The 17,600-nt window shown below is 42.9% G+C and overlaps 1 protein-coding gene across 2 annotated transcripts in view; it reads right to left on the minus strand.

The window, feature by feature from the left end:
* The window catches only part of dtwd2 (DTW domain containing 2), a 179,359-nt gene extending 166,170 nt beyond the window's left edge, over window positions 1-13,189 (minus strand). For both annotated transcript variants that reach the window (XM_067983004.1, XM_067983003.1), the window contains exon 1: window positions 12,962-13,189. In XM_067983004.1, the coding sequence (XP_067839105.1) occupies window positions 12,962-13,128 (167 nt within the window). In that variant the 5' untranslated portion in view covers window positions 13,129-13,189. The remainder of the gene's footprint in view (window positions 1-12,961) is intronic.
* Between the last annotated feature and the right edge of the window lie 4,411 nt (window positions 13,190-17,600).

Raw genomic sequence — 17,600 nt, forward strand, 5'->3', positions numbered from 1 at the left:
GCTTCTTGAATGTTGTGAGGGTTCCTGCCTCCACAACCCTTTCAGGCAGTGAGTTCCAGACTCCAACCACCCTCTGGGTGAAAAAGTTCTTTCTCAAATCCCCTCTAAACCTCCCGCCTTTTACCTTGAATCTATGTCCCCTTGTTATAGAACCCTCAACGAAGGGAAAAAGCTCCTTAGTATCCATCCTATCTGTGCCCCTCATAATTTTGTACACCTCAATCATGTCCCCCCTCAGCCTCCTCTGCTCCAAGGAAAACAAACCCAATCTTCCCAGTCTCTCTTCATAGCTGAAGCGCTCCAGCCCTGGTAACATCCTGGTGAATCTCCTCTGCACCCTCTCCAAAGCGATCACATCCTTCCTGTAGTGTGGCGACCAGAACTGCACACAGTACTCCAGCTGTGGCCTAACCAGTGTTTTATACAGCTCCATCATAACCTCCTTGCTCTTATATTCTATGCCTCGGCTAATAAAGGCAAGTATCCCATATGCCTTCTTTACCACCTTATCTACCTGTTCCGCCGCCTTCAGGGATCTGTGAACTTGCACACCAAGATCCCTCTGACCCTCTGTCTTGCCTAGGGTCCTCCCATTCATTGTGTATTCCCTTGCCTTGTTAGTCCCTCCAAAGTGCATCACCTCGCACTTTTCCGGGTTAAATTCCATTTGCCACTGTTCCGCCCATCTGACCAACCCATCTATATCGTCCTGCAGACTGAGGCTATCCTCCTCGCTATTTACCACCCTACCAATTTTTGTATCATCAGCGAACTTACTGATCATACCTTTTACATTCATATCCAAGTCATTAATGTAGACCACAAACAGCAAGGGACCCAGCACCGATCCCTGTGGTACCCCACTGGCCACAGGCTTCCAGTCACAAAAACAACCTTCGACCATCACCCTCTGCCTTCTGCCACTAAGCCAGTTTTGTATCCAAAGTGCCAAGGCACCCTGGATTCCATGGGCTCGTACCTTCTTGACCAGTCTCCTGTGGGGGACTTTATCGAAGGCCTTACTGAAATCCATGTATACCACATCCACTGCGTTACCCTCATCCACACGCCTAGTCACCCCCTCAAAAAATTCAATCAAATTAGTCAGACATGATCTTCCCTTGACAAAGCCATGTTGACTATCCCTGATTAATCCTTGCTTCTCCAAGTGGAGACTAATTTTGTCCTTCAGAATTTTTTCCAATAATTTTCCTACCACTGATGTTCGGCTCACTGGCCTGTAGTTCCCCGGTTTTTCCCTACTCCCCTTCTTGAATAATGGTATTACATTAGCGGTTCTCCAGTCCTCTGGCACATCCCCTGTGGCCAGAGAGGTTCTGAATATATGTGTCAGAGCCCCCGCAATCTCCTCCTTTGCCTCACACAGTGGCCTGGGATACATTTCGTCCGGGCCTGGGGATTTATCCATTTTTAGGCCTGCTAAAACCGCCAATACCTCCTCCCGCTCGATGTTAATATGTTCGAGTATATCACAGTCCCCCTGCCGTATTTCTATGTCTACATCGTCCTTCTCCATAGTGAAAACAGATGCAAAAAATTCATTTAGAACCCCTCCTACATCTGCCGGCTCCACACACAGATTGCCATTTTTGTCCCTAATGGGCCCTATTTTTGCCCTAGTCATCCTCTTACCCTTAATATACTTATAAAACATCTTAGGATTTTCCTTTATTTTGCTCGCCAGTGTTATTTCATGGCCCCTCCTTGATCTCCGAATTTCTTTTTTAAGTATCCCCCTGCACTTTTTGTACTCCTCTCGGGCTTCCTCCGTCTTTAGCCTTTTGTATCTGCCAAAAGCCCTCCTTTTTTTCCTAATCCATTCTCGTATATCCCCTGACATCCAAGGTTCCCTGGAGTTCTTAGAACCACCCTTGACCTTTACGGGAACATGTTGCCATTGTATGGCAACATGTTCCCGTAAAGGTAAAGGGTGGTTCCAAGAACTCCAGGGAACCTTGGCAGCCGGCCTTGGCAGCAACACCCATATCCCAAGAATTAATTTTAAAACATTGTAGTGGATCGTACCTCCTCTAAGATATGGGACTGAAAATCACTCCTATCTTCCCTTGCTAAAACTTGGAAACCGAGTACACCCTGAAATGCAAACTGCAATGTCAAAGATGGGGAGGGAGTGGAAATTATCCAAAATCCTTAATTTAATTTTCAAAACATCATACAGTTCTTATGTCAGTACCCTTCTGAATATAATGAAGTAGATGTCTATATTAGTGTTACAAGCTCCCTGATGACTCAGTGGCAACATACACTTTGTCTGATACTGAACCGTAAGGACCAAAAAAAGTCAAAGGTTTGATCATTAGTCTGCTGAATTTGCTGATCTTAACCAAGGTTGTAGTGGGGACAGTACAGCGGCTCCCAGGGATAGATAGGGAAAATTTGGCTGGAGAAAATCCGTCAGGGTTCCCACTCTCGATCACTATCCATTGAACTTTTCTAGAAGTATGTGTGTATGGATATTGAGTGAGGATCAGATCAGGCTCAGTGAACAGCACTCACTGTCTAACGATAAAGAATGACTATTTGCTGAATGCAGTCAGCATCCGTGGAACCGTACCCCAGCATGAATCATCACTTTCAAGAGAGCACTAAGGAAAAAATGCAGTTTATTTTTGCTTTCTACATAGAAATTTTTAACATTTATAACACAGAAGCAGGCCATTTGTCATGGAGTCATAGAGTCATACAGCACGGATAGAGGCCCTTCGGCCCATCGTGTCCGCGCCGGCCATCAAGCCCAGTCTAATCTAATCCCATATTCCAGCATTTGGTCCGTAGCCTTGTATGCTATGGCATTTCAAGTGCTCATCCAAATGCTTCTTGAATGTTGTGAGGGTTCCTGCCTCCACAACCCTCTCAGGCAGTGAGTTCCAGATTCCAACCACCCTCTGGGTGAAAAAGTTCTTTCTCAAATCCCCTCTAAACCTCCCGCCTTTTACCTTGAATCTATGCCTCCTTGTTATAGAACCCTCAACGAAGGGAAAAAGCTCCTTAGTATCCATCCTATCTATGCCCCTCATATCCAACATACACTTTGTCTGACATGTTGTCATGTCAACATCTGCCCTCCATGTGAGCAAATAGTTCGAATCATATTTACCCACCCTGTTCCCATATCCCTTTATCCCCTTTTCCTTCATCCATCTATCCAATCTAATTTTTTTTAATATTCGTTCATGGGACGTGGGCGTCGCTGGCGAGGCCAGCATTTATTGCCCATCCCTAATTGCCCTTGAGAAGGTGGTGGTGAGCTGCCTTCTTGAACCACTGCAGTCCACGTGTTGAAGGTTCTCCCACAGTGCAGTTCGGAAGGGAGTTCCAGGATTTTGTCCCAGTGACGATGAAGGAACAGCAATATATTTCCAAGTCGGGATGGTGGTGACTTGGAGGGGAATGTGCAGGTGGTGTTGTTCCCATGTGCCTGCTGCCCTTGTCCTTCTAGGTGGTCGAGGTCGTGGGTTTGGGAGGTGCTGACGAAGAAGCCTTGGCGAGTTGCTGCAGTGCATCCTGTGGATGGTACACACTGCAGCAATGGTGCGCCGGTGGTGGAGGGAGCGAATGGTGGATGGGGTGCCAATCAAGCGGGCTGCTTTGTCCTGGATGGTGTCGAGCTTCTTGAGTGATGTTGGAGCTGCACTCATCCAGGCAAGTGGAGAGTATTCCATCACACTCCTGACTTGTGCCTTGTAGATGGTGGAATGGCTTTGGGGAGTCAGGAGGTGAGTCACTTGAATATTGACATAGTTTCTGCCTCAAGCACTAAACCTGAACGTGAATTCAACAGCCTCACAACTCTGTGTAAAGAAGTTTCTCCTGCCTTTGTTTCTAAATCTCTTGCATTTAATCTTGTATCGACATCCCTTCATTCTTGACCCCTCAAACACTGGAAGCAGTCTGCTCTATCTACCATGTTTCACCCTTTCATAATTTTGAAAACTTCTTTCATATTACCCCGTAATCTGCATATTCTAATGAAAAAAGACCTGTTCTACTCATGTCCAAGCTTGTTCAGTTTATTGTGAAGGAAATACTCTTGTAAGGTATACAATAAACACTCTTCTAGAATAAATGTAAGGAGTCACACAACACCAGGTTATAGTCCAACAGCTTTATTTGAAATCACAAGCTTTCGGAGCTTTGCTCCTTCGTCACCTGACGAAGGAGCAAAGCTCCGAAAGCTTGTGATTTCAAATAAAGCTGTTGGACTATAACCTGGTGTTGTGCGACTCCTTACATTTGCCCACCCCAGTCCATCACCGGCATCTCCACATCTTCTAGAATAGTCCTATGAAGTACATAAAGAATCTTAGTGATGACACATCAAACCACACTGCTACACTACGTCAAGTTAAAGTGTCAAAAAAATTCCAGTATTGCAAGGCTTTCACCAAATAATGAATCTCAAAATTCAGAGAGATTTGTTATATTTCTGTAGTGGCACTTTCTTTCTACTGGGTGGTGTGGTCGTCCAGGATTCAGCGCTGCAACTTAACAACTGTGCTGCAGCAGTTCTGCACAGCACCACCAAGTGGTTACAGTCAAGCGGTACAATAGTACAGACTTCAATACCGATGTTTGTAACAGTTGCACTCAGCAGCAAGACTCCACCTTGTGCTAATGAAATTATGTTTTATTTTGGAATTTTTTTTGTACTCACTGACCACAACCTTTTTTTTTCCATTTTCCTTTTGGAAAATGGAACACTTTCCCATTTAGGCAACCTGTATCAGCATCAACAATTTTCAAGACAGGAAGTGTAGCAAGAGCTTGATAGTAGCAGCTGGCTGTATTGATGGGCATGGAGTGCTTGCCAACTGGGCTATATTCCTCTCTCATATTTGATTTTGCTTCTGGATTTAATATTATTGCTTTCTCTTCCTCTCACTTTCATAGCAGTAATCAGCAAACATTAACAGTAAGTTGCAATGACTCCAGCCTCCCACATGGTCTAAATCCAGTTTACTGTTTGATATAACTCAATCAAGGCACCTAACCTAAGTGGCCATTATTAAGATGTGAGCCCTGACAGTGTATGTCAACCTTGGGGACATACATTCTAGCCTGTTCCTGTCCTTACTTAAAGTCTACACATGTGCATTTCGGCAAGGGTTGCTGCATATCGATCAGGAGAGGGAACCTGGTTGATTTTCCCCTTCCTAATCTAGTGACACTGAGGCCAACTGCTTTCCCCTACTTCCTCCCCAACTGAGATCAGCTAACTCATGGGATTGGACCCGTGACCTACTCACTGGCTAAACTTGCTGCAGCACTGAAGAAGTTCTCTATATTACTCTACAATGCAACGTGTTTCATCCTCAGGATTTGACTAGTTAGGATCATTTTAAAAATACTTAGCAGACCTTCTATGATATTGAGTTAGAGGATATACTGTTTTATGCTATGAACTGTATGTACAATATATTATCAGAGTCACTGACTTATGGTGATTGTACAAGTGAAATTTTGTTTTTATTACCAAGTATTATGGGAGCATAAGTGGCATTTTCAGGTTTAAATTATGTCCACATTTTCATGGAAATTGTACATCAGAGCCCTTGATTACTATTATATGCTTGTTTAACTATGTACTGAATTATATACTGTATCTTTTTTTTTTAAAAAGTCCGGGATCCAGAGGAATATGCTCCTGGGTGGACGGGGCTGTCGTGGGTGGACGGGGCTGTCATGGGTTAGGAGATGGTACAGGGATATGGTAGAGTGTAAAGGGGTGCGTGAAATGAAGGGATGTTGGAGAAGGGTCATTTGGACTTGGAGCATTGGGAGTAATAAGTTGAGAGAGTGGAAGTGGTAGGAGCTGGGTGTTGAGATGTGGCAAGATGAGAAGGTGGTCTTGGGTGTGGGAGAACTGGAACAGTAGTGCTGGTGTGTGGAAGCATTGGGACAGGGTTGCTGGATTTGGGAGTACAGGGAGGAAGATCCTGGGGGTGGTAACAGCAGGAGAATGGTTATGGAGTGCTGCTGAGGAAAGCATCACACAGACAATAACCCAGGAACCAATGATAAGTTCTTTAAAGAGCTTATTGTGCTTTTACAGAGCATGCTTTAAAGTAATTAAAGCTGGTTCCAGGTTCACGAAAGGAACGCAACTATCATAGTAAAAAAGCAGTCAGCACTTAAACAACTGAGCTATTTCCAGTTGACCAGAGTACCTGCTTCTCAAGAGGGCTCCCTTGGTCTTCCAAATCAACCCAAAATTATAGAGATGCATAGATGTCAAAGAATGAGTAATTGGCAAAAGAATAAAGGTGGGTGATAGACTCCATCAGGAGCTGCCAGCATTTGAAGGTAAAGGTGACTATAACTTTTATTAAAAAAGGGGCAGCACTTATTTGTAGCAGATCTCCACTCTCTAAATGTTTTGGAATGATGTGAAGTGGCAGCAGAGACCAGGTAACTTAATAAAGCAGCTAAAGAATTAAAAGGGCAGCTCTAGGCAGAAGCAAATTCAAAAGAGAACTGAGAGAGCAGACTGTGGGTGAACAGGGAGGAAGATCCTGCTGGGTGGTAACGAGGAAGAGGGATTCCAGGGAACTGCTGAGAAAAATCACAGCCAGGAAAGTGCTTACTGTACTTTTAGACATATAAAATTAAAAGGGGACACCAGAAAGAAGCATTATTAGGATGAAGGCTACATGAAGTGTTTGCTGTGGAATGTTTATAAATGGAATGCCAGATATAATAAATGGAGGAAGAGATGCAAAAATGTCTGTCTTTTGATTATAAAGCTTAAGGAAAAGGTTTTGGCATTTTAGAGAAGTGAGTACAGAAACTTACATGGGCAGACAAAAGTGAGGGGGATTATCAAGGCTGAGTGGACAATACTAGACTCAGTAAGCAAACCAGCACTGATAAGTGAAATGACCCACGTTAGAATCGAGAGTGAGTCATCAGGGATTGGAGCTGGAAACTGACAAAACCAGGTACAGGGATGCCAAGAAATGAAAAGATCTAAGAAAACTAAGGAAATGGGGAAAGTGATCAGTTAAATTTGGAAAAAGTAGCAAGAAAGAGAACAAAGCCTGAGATTACAAAAACAGACATCAGGTACTGTCCAATTATGAAAGAAACCAGGTCATGGAAGAGGAGGGAGCTAGAAAACCAGAGAAGATAAAAATGCAGATTGATAGGCACAGCAAGATTGTAGTCACAGACGACTCTGCTCAGAAAGAGGATAGCCAATCCCTGATGACTCACTCTCGATTCTAACGTGTTTCTCAAGGACAACACCTATAAGATGGTGAGTTTTTGTTGTAAACAACATAGGAATAAAAATAGAGCCTTAAAAGTCACATACATGAGGTTCAACCCAAAAATTAAAGGGCTACAAAGTAAGTACCTGAACATGTCGGGAACATACCAATCAAAAGCAGGTATATAAACTTCCAATGAAAAACTATTACAAAATATGAAAACAATCAATCAGCAACGAGCAGCCAACAAAAGATGCCAGTTAAAAATATTGGCACCAATGAAATCACTCCCAATTATTTGTTAAAATCCTTTAGACCATGACCTTACTTCCTCTGATAAACTGAGGTCTTAGTATTGGAAATAAAGTATTATACAATTATAACATCAAAAAATTACTAAGTTTACAGGAAAGTTATTAAAATTACCTATACAATAGCATTTTCTGTGACTGATAGAGCTTTGATAATGTGATCTATAAGAGGTCTGAAACTTGAGTCCATTTTGACTTCTGGAGATATTGTCAGCCATAGACACTCAGCAAGGTAGCAGACTGGAATACCTATAACTCCCACAACACTTTATGATTCTCAGCAAGACTGACCAGTCACAGAGTCTACTAGGATTTTCTATTTGTAAGCCTCAACCCCTCCTTTACTTCTGTGCACCAATACAAAAGAACAGAGGACAACAACCCCCATGAAAATCAGTTTCAGGAACAGGGAATGTAGCCAGAATTTATTTTATTTTTGTATAAAACATCAAAACAAGATGAGGTATGAACTCTTCAACTTTTTCTGAGGTACCTTTGCTGAAAAAGACAAAATAAGTTACTATATTCAAGGGATTGTTTGTTTTGCAAATACAGCACGTTATCAGTGTGACAAATGAAACTTTGCACTTTGAAATGTTTAATTATTTAGATTTTGTGGAGTATTGTATAAGGATATAGTAGCTGCATTGGTTTGATTTATGTGTATTTCAGAGAGAACTCAATGCAATTGGCAAAATAAAACTAATATAGGTAGCAATTTGTGAAGGACTGTACTGTTATTGACATTTACAGGGAAGTTCTGAATCCGTCCTGAAGTTAAACAGGATTATTAAAGCAAAACCCTTTAACAACAGTGTACTGTTGCAGAGATATTTAGTAAACATGAAACAATACAAATTACTTCAATCTCTTCTTCAATTTTATATTTCTTACTTCTCACTTGAAAAAAAACCTAAACATTTGGTAAATCTGCACTGTACCTCCTCGAAGGTTAATATATCCTTCCTGAGGTGTGGTGCCCAAAACTGAACACCGTACTCCAAATGCGGTATGAACAAGGCTCTGTACAACTGTGGCATAACTTCCACCCCTTTGTATTCCAGCCCCCTTGACATAAAGGCCAACATTCCATTAGCCTTTTTGATTACTTTTTGTATCTATCTACTAGTTTTTAGTGATTTGTTGTACCTGGACACCCAAATCCCTTTGCTCCTCCACAGTTTCTAGTCTCTCGCCATTAATGAAGTATTCCGATTTGTCTTTCTTGGATCCAAAGTAGATGACCTGACACCTCCCCACGTTGAACTCCATCTGCCACAGTTTTGTCCAATCACAGAACAATTAATTCAAAGTTTACAAAGATCTACTAGAAACCTACAAACCAGTACTACCAGACTTGGTACCTCCTCCCTCCACTGCTTCCAGAAATACATCAGTGAGCCAAACCCTACATCTCACCCCACCCCACCCCACCCCATTCCATTCCATAGTGGTGCCAAGTGAAATGACACCCCCTCCCCCATGCTGTCAAAAACCTGCACCCCACCCTATTGGTGTGTGCGTGTGTGGTGCACGCGTGGGTGTGTCATATGTATGTACACATTTGATTTAGAGATTTCACAGAAAAATGAGCAGCCATGGAATTCAATCCCTAAAACACCTATAAAAGGTCCTACAATAAAAACAAAAGTTTACTTATTTAAGTACTACTGATCAGTAGCCCTGTGTCCCACAGGCAAATTTCTGTGTCACACTTGCACCTGATTGGTTCCAGTTTTACATTCATAAAACAACAACAATTACAATTGTGTAAGGAACTTACCAATGAAAAGTGGAAATGAAAACTACCAATCAACAACATTCAATGAGGTCTGAAAACTACAAATCAAAAACCAGCTGTGAGCAAACAGCTACCAATAAACAACTAGCAAAGGGGAAAACAGGAACCAATGAAATAGTGTTTGAAAATCTTTTCCGCTTCCATCAAATTTTGTCAGTCATTTCAGAACAAAGTAATAAAAAGTAAGATTTTCAACATAAAGAAAGCATTAAAAAATTAAGTAATTCTATAATATCATTAAAATTACCTCTACAGTTAATTTCTGTGCAGTTTAAATGTCTTTGAATGAATGTTTTGTTTGGAGTCCTGTCCCCATGTTAGAAGCTTAGGACTTGAGCTTTGCTGCAATCACCAGATCCATGACTGTGGAGTCTTAAACAAGTCACAGACTCCAAGAATGCAGTGTCACTCAGTGCATATCACCAGACAACAACTCCCAGGATGCAGATATGGTTGCAACTTTCTTCTCAGTACAGTACCAGGCAGGTACTTACAAATAGGAAGTAATGGTCACCCACTTTTGCTGTCAATCATAAAGAAAATTCTGATACATTAAAGATACATCCAGATTTTCTGACTCAACAACAAAAAACTTCAATCCCACACACAGAAAATTATAATTAGAAATCAGATCAAGAGAAAAAATATTTCAGAATAGCTGCCATTGTTTGCCATATATCTGGCATGAATAAACAGGTTAAGCAACTACTTCTCTCGATGTCCAGTGGTTTTCCTTTTAAAATTTTGAACCACCATGTACTTTATGTACTCCACAGTCCCCTCTCCACCACTGCACTCTTATCCCTGCTCTCCCAAACCCCACTGTGTTGTACTCTCCAGCTCCATCCTCTCCGGTATGCACTCTTCCCTTCCCAAAATAAAACCATGAAAAAATTATAACCGTGGTTCAGACCCCAGACTATTCATCACAGGAGATCATCACGTATATAACACTTTAGGACGCGTCCATCACATTTCAGACATTATACATACAGATTTATAATCCACACTTTAAGAAGTAATTTTCTGTTAGCTTGAGAGAAACTTCCCAGTAACAGATAATACTCTTTAATTGATCTCAAAATGTGCTTATTTACAACAGGCTGGGTTACACATAGATCCCCCTCAGCAGCAGAATAATACATTGTGCATTATGTGAGACAATGCTCCTCTGACTCATCTTGAGCAACGTCACAGGAGATAAACATGTGAAAATTAGATAAGGCATAATGCTATCCAGCTGTGGAAGACTTGGACAACTTTTTTCCCCAACTCAATCTTCCATTATTGATTCTCTTTGCTTTTCATGTCTTATTAGTTACCTCAGTTGCTGGTCTCCATAACATTCACTAAGTAACGTGTGCTCCACAGTGAATGGCCTGCTAACACTCACTATCTAAATTCGCACATGGCTGAGGTACCAAACACGGAACCATACCACAGCAGCTTGCAACAACTTGCATTTATATAGTGCCTTTATCATATCAAAGCATTCCAAGGCATTTCATGGAGGCACAAGGGAAAAAAGTGGATGCTGAGCCAAAGAAGCAGATATTAAATGGGGTGACCAAAAGCTTGGCCAAAGAGGTGGGCTTGAAGAAGGGTCTTAAAGGAGGGGAGGAATTCCTTCCCTAAATCTCTCTACATCTCTCTCTTCCTATAAAATCCTCCTTAAAACCTACCACTTTAACAAAGCTTTTAGTCACCCTTCCTAATATCTCTTTCTTGGACTTGTGTCATTTTTTGTCTGATTTGCTTCAGTGAAGCACCTTGGGACATTAAAGATGTTGTATAAATGTAAATTGTTGTTGAAGATGGATGGGTTTAGGGAGAAAAGTCTAGAGCATGGAGCCTAGGCAGCTTAAGGCAAGTACGTCAATAGTGGGGCAAAGGCAGGGGGAATGCACAAGGTACCAGAGTCAGAGGAACTGAGAGTTTCGGGGAGGGATTACAGCGCTGGAGGAGGTTACAGGGATAGGAAGAGGTGAAGCCACAAAGGGATTTAAACACAAAGACAAGAATTTTAAATTTGAGATACTGAGCATTGGGAACCACTGTAGTTCAGCAAGGACAGGGTTGAAAGGCGATCAGGATTTGATGCGCAATAGGATACAGGCCGCACAGTTTTGGATGAACTGAAGTTTACGGAAGGTGGAGGATGGGAGACCGGCCAGAACAGTATTGGAATAGTCAAGTCTTGAGGTGACAAAGGCATGAGTGAGGGTTTCAGCAGCAGATGGGCTACAGTAGGATGAAAGCAGGTAATATTACAGAGGTAGAAGTTGACAGTCTTTGTGATGGAGGGGATATGGGTTTGAAACTCAGCTCAGGATCGAATAGGACACCAAGCTTGCAATCAGTCTGGTTGGCTTTAGACAGTGGCCGGGAAGGGGGATGGAGTCAGCAGCAAGGATATGGAGTTTGTGGTGGGCCGATGATGATGGTTTTTGTCTTCTCAATGTTTAGCTGGACAAAATTATTGCTCATCGAAGGCTGTATGATAGCACCAAGGTAGTGGAGGGGTCAAGAGAGGTGATGCAGAGTTAGCATCAGCATATTTTTGGAAGCTGACCCTATGTCTGTCGATGATGTCGCCAAGAGGCAGCATGTTGACAAGGAAGAGGAGGAGGCACGGGTGCAGAGAAACCATTGGTAGAGATGCCCCAGGTTACGATTGGAAAGGTAAGTGGAACCAAGCAAGGATAGCTTCATCAAACTGTATAACGGAGGAGAGGCGTTGGAAGAGAGTGGTGTGTTGGAACATGTTAAAGGTTGTCAAGAGGTTGAGGAGGGGTCCTGCACCATAGTCATAGTCACACATGTTATTTATGACTTTGGTTCGGGCTGTTTTGCTGCTGGGTGGGAACCTGATAGGAGAGATTCAAACCGGCAGTTGTGAGAGATGGGCACAGATTTGATAGGCGACAACTCATTGAAAGACCTTGAAGAAAGGGAGATTGGAGGTAGGCCAGTAGTTAGCAAGGGCAGTTCGGTCAGGGGTGGATTTTTTTGTGGGGGGGGGGGGGGTGGTGGTGAAGGTGGTTTTGAAAGGACAAATAGTCAACACCTTCAGCAAAGAATGGGAGGGGAGGAAATTGGCAGAAAAATTACGGGTAACAGAGATATTGCACTAAAACAAGGGAATTTTAAAAAACGAGGAAGTGAAAAAGTTCTTGAATGAACAAAAAGTACGGATTGTTGGGTAGGTACAAAAGTGGGAGCTGCGACAGGATTCTCCCAAGCCAAGGAGCTTCACTCAGTCTCCATGACGACCAACGATACAAGAACCACATCAATCAACTGCACCACACAGCAAGACCCCAGCGATCCTCTGGGGCCGGACAGGCAGCGGTGCTTTAAAACTTTAAAAGAACTTAAATATGGAAAACATTACATTGAAATAGCATTTCTGGGAATTTGAGACAAAGAAAAAGTTGCACTTTAAAGAGCAGAGACACCAGTTCAAGTGAAGGGAAGGAGGTGTAATCCATCCTTGACCCTATGCTCAGTTCACTTGCAGCTTGGGGTGACTCTGGGGTCACCGAGGCCGCACTCGGGCCCGACCCCGGCTGCAAACATCGCTTTTCCGGTTTAAGTACCTGCATCGTGAGCACGTCGGCCTCTTCCCCGCCGCCTCCTCCACCGGCAACTCTGACAGTTCCTGCAACACGTTTTGCTCTTCCTCCGCACAGATTGCACTGGCACCCCCGCCCTCTGAGTCTGTGGCCGCCTCTCCCCCAGCCTTTTCGGGCTCCATGTTGCACATGAGCGGGCAGAAGGAAGGGCTCGTCCCGGAACGTGAGACAGAACGGGGCGCACCGGGCGATGCCTCGGCGCACCGGCAGGGGGCGCAACGCGCAATACCGCACATCATCACTTGAGGGCGCTGCGGGTCGTGAGCATCAGAGGGCGCACGGAGATTGTTTAAAGAGCAATTGAACATTGAACATACACAGCAGGTTGTCAGCATGCATAAAGAGAAAAAATGATTAATGTTGGGGGTGTAGACCTTATCTCTTTACAAATGCTGACGAACCTGTGTAGTTCCAGCATTTTCTATTTTTATTTTAGTTATCAGCATTTGCACTTTTTTTTCTTTAATTGTACATTTTAATATTGCCTGCCAAAGTCCAGCTTGTGCAAAACTCTGCTGCTGCATTGTGTCTGGCACAAATATCACTCGCCCATCACCCCCATCCTCGCTGATCTACATTGGCTCTCGATCCCCCACTGCATTACATTTTCACCGTTTCTCCGCAATCTCTAACAGTCCTATACTCTCCTCTATTCCTCTGATTGTCATTTTGCATATCCCCCCCCTCCCTTTGTTCCACCAATTTTGGCAAGGCCTTCAGCCATCCCAGTCCCATTTTCTGCAATTCCTTCCCAAAAGCTGAACCTTATTCTCCTTTAAAAATCATTTCTTTGACCAAGCCTTAGGTCGCACCTCGTAATTGTCCCTTCCCGGTTCAATGTCCATTTTCCTTACGTCTACCAAGAAGCACCGTGAAACATTCTTTGTGTTAATGGTGCCATACAAATGCAAGTTATTATTGTAGACTATTTATACCTATGAATTAAGTAATTTCCATGTATCAAAAGGATCAAATTAGGCAACCAATTAGAGTGCAAATATCCTGGTGATACTGGAAGAAAATGTACATTAATATGATCGCCTCATTTAGTTGTGTTAACTTAGTGATACTTCTGCATTTTTAGTTGTTTGATTATTTATTTCTGGATTTAGGGCAAACTGACAGCATCAACGAGGTCCCGCTGACAGTGGTCCTGTCCAACATGTACAATGTACTTGCTATCTGTGAGGATAAGGATGTAGGCTGCGGGATGGACAGCCAGAATGCTAACCATAGCACTGTGGAGAAGGAGGCAGTCCGGGGTGAGGGGGGGGGAACAAAATAGAAAGGTTGTAGTTATAGGGAATTTGATAATTAGGGGGATACCTGGCGTCCTCTGCAGTCGCAACCGAATCCAGGAGGGTGTGTTGTTTCCTTGGTGTAAGGGTAAAGGATTATCGCAGAACAACTGGAAAGGAACTTGGAAAGGGAGGGGGAAGATCCAGTTGTTGTGGTCCATGTTGGGACCAATGACATAGGGAAGAAAAGGGAGGAGGTCCTGCTAAGAGAATATCAGAAGTTAGGAACTAATTTTAAAAAATAGGATCTCACAGATGGTAATCTCGGGATTACTACCCGAGCCACGTGCTAATTGGCATAAGGATACACAGATAAGGAAGGAGAATGCGTGGCTGAAAGACTGGTGTGAGAAGGAGGAGTTCCATTTCATGGGACACTGGCACCTGTACTGGGACAGGAAGGAGCTGTACCGCTGGGATGGGCTCCACCTGAACCGGAATGGAACCAGTATTCTAGCGGAAAGGATAAATAGGGCTGTAGGTAGGACTTTAAACTAGATCAAACCCATTTATCTCTATTTGTGCCATTATTTCATCTATCTTGTTACGAATGCTTTGTGCATTCAGAAATAGCATCTTTAATTTTAACTTTTTACTATTTTTCCCTGATGTGACCTTAGTCACTAATGGCCTTTTACCTTTGTTAAACTCTCTGGCCCTTCCTGACAAACTCTGCTTGTTTTTACCCAAATTGATACTCTGCTCTACAGCCTTGACTTTTCTCTTTAGACTTATAAATATACCCTTATCTGAACCCTCCCTCCCTCTTATTAGTTTAAAACCCTATCTACCGCCCTAGTTATTCGATTCACTAGGACACTGGTCCCAGCCTGGTTTAAGTGGAGTCCATTCCAACTTTCCCCAGCACTGGTGCCAGTGCCCCATGAATTGAAACCCCTGCTTCCCACACCACTCTTTCAGCCACGCATTTAACCATCTAATCTGTTTGTCCCTATGCCAATTTGCACATGGCTCAGGTAGTAATCTAGAGATTATTACCTTTGAGGTTCTGATTTTTAATTTGGACTCTAGCTCCTCAAACTCCCTCAGCAGAACCTCATTCCTAGTTCTACCTATGTCGTTGGTTCCTTTGTGGACTACGACAACTGGATCCTCCCCTTCTATCTCCAAGTTCTCCAGCCACAAAGTGACGTCCTTAGCCCTGGCACCGGGCAGGCAACACAGCCTTCAGGCCTACCGGTCACGGCTGCAGAGAATAAGGGTAACATAAACGGTGAGGGAACTAATACAGTGTAGAACATAAGTACAAATGGACTGTTAAAAATAAAGTGTGGGGAACAATTATTAAAAACAAATTACATTTTTCACAGTATCCAAAACAAAACCAGGGAACTGGAGGCAATAATTCGTAGCGAGGAGCCAGATGTGGTAGGGATAACTGAAAACATGGCTACATAAAGGCAGTTAAACATTGCAGGATATAACGTATTTAGAAAGGATAGGGAAGGAAGAAAGTGGGGGGGGGAGGGTAGCTGTACTATTTAGAGACCACGTAATAGCAATAGAAAAAAGGGACATTTGTAAAATTCAGATAGAAACAGAATCCATATGGATTGAGACAAAGGATAAGAAGCGATTGATCATGTTAATAGTTATATATTAACAATGAATAATAATCATGGGAGATTTCAACTACCCCCAAATAAACTGGCAAGAAGAGGTAGGGAAAGGGGAAAGGTGAATGGAGTTTTTACATTGTGTACGGGATTCCTTTCTTACCCAGTATGTGAGAAGCCCAAGATGAGAGGAATCACTGCTGGATCTAGTAATGGGAAATGAACCAGAGCAGATAAGAGAAGTAAGCATGGGGAACATCTAGGCAATAGTGATCATAACATAATAAGGTTTAAAATAATGCTTGAGAAAGACATAAGTAAGACAAAGACCAAAGTAATAGATTGGAAAAAAGCTAATTTTATGGGGATGAGAATGGGACTGCGGAAGGTAAATTGGAAAAAAAAATTGACAAACAAAGGGATAGAACAGGAGTGGGAAGTATTTAAAACAGTGATCAATAGAGTTCAGGAGAAATATATTCCTCTAAAAAACAAAAACAAAAACAAACAAGCCAATAATGAAACACCATGGATGAATAAAGAGATAAGGATAAAATTGAAACTAAAGAAAAAGGCATACTCTAAGTACATAGACAATAAAAGAGAGGATGACAAAAGGGAATACAAAGAGGTTAGGAAAGAAGTCAAAAAACAAAGCAAAGAGGAATTACAAGATTAAATTATCAAGGAATATAAAAAGAAATAGTAAAGTATTCTACAGACACATAAATAACAAAAGAAAAATCGGGATAGGGATGGGGCCACTAAGGGATGCACAAGATAAACTCACACACAGGTAGTGACAAGGAATTTTTTTTTCTTCGTTCATGGGATGTGGGCGTTGCTGGCGAGGCCGGCATTTGTTCATCCCTAATTGCCCTTGAGAAGGTGGTGGTGAGCCGCCTTCTTGAACCGCTGCAGTCTGTGTGGTGAAGGTTCTCCCACAGTGCTGTTAGGAAGGGACTTCCAGGATTTTGACCCAGCGACGATGAAGGAACGGCGATATATTTCCAAGTCGGGATGGTGTGTGACTTGGAGGGGAATGTGCAGGTGGTGTTGTTCCCATGAGCCTGCTGCTCTTGTCCTTCTAGGTGGTAGAGGTCGCGGGTTTGGGAGGTGCTTTCAAAGAAGCCTTGGTGAGTTGCTGCAGTGCATCCTGTGGATGGTACAAACTGCAGCCGCAGAGCGCCTGTGGTGAAGGGAGTGAATGTTTAGGGTGGTGGATGGGGTGCCAATCAAGCGGGCTGCTTTGTCCTGGATGGTGTTGAGCTTCTTGAGTGTTGTTGGAGCTGCACTCATCCAGGCAAGTGGAGAGTATTCCATCACACTCCTGACTTGTGCCTTGTAGATGGTGGGAAGGCTTTGGGGAGTCAGGAGGTGAGATGGCAGAAATGGCGGAAATACTGAATAGTTACTTTGCCTCAGTATTTACCAGGGAGACCAACAAGGTGAGCATGACATTAGAAGAGATCAAAAAGATATAAAGACATTTAAGATAGAAAGGAGGGAGGTAATTGGTAAACTAATCAAACTTAGGGAGGATAAAACCCCTGGTCTGGATGCATTGCATCCATGCATGTTAAACGAAGTTAGGGAAGAGATGGCAAAGACACCATTACATATATATAAAGATTAATTTGAAAAGGGAATAGTGCCAGATGGCTGGTGGACAGCTATTGTTATTCCTATTTTTAAAAAGGGAAATAGAACAAGTCCAGTTAGCTTAAC

Source organism: Heptranchias perlo, chromosome 4, assembly GCF_035084215.1.
Source record: "Heptranchias perlo isolate sHepPer1 chromosome 4, sHepPer1.hap1, whole genome shotgun sequence".
NCBI classification, from domain to species: Eukaryota; Metazoa; Chordata; class Chondrichthyes; order Hexanchiformes; family Hexanchidae; genus Heptranchias; species Heptranchias perlo.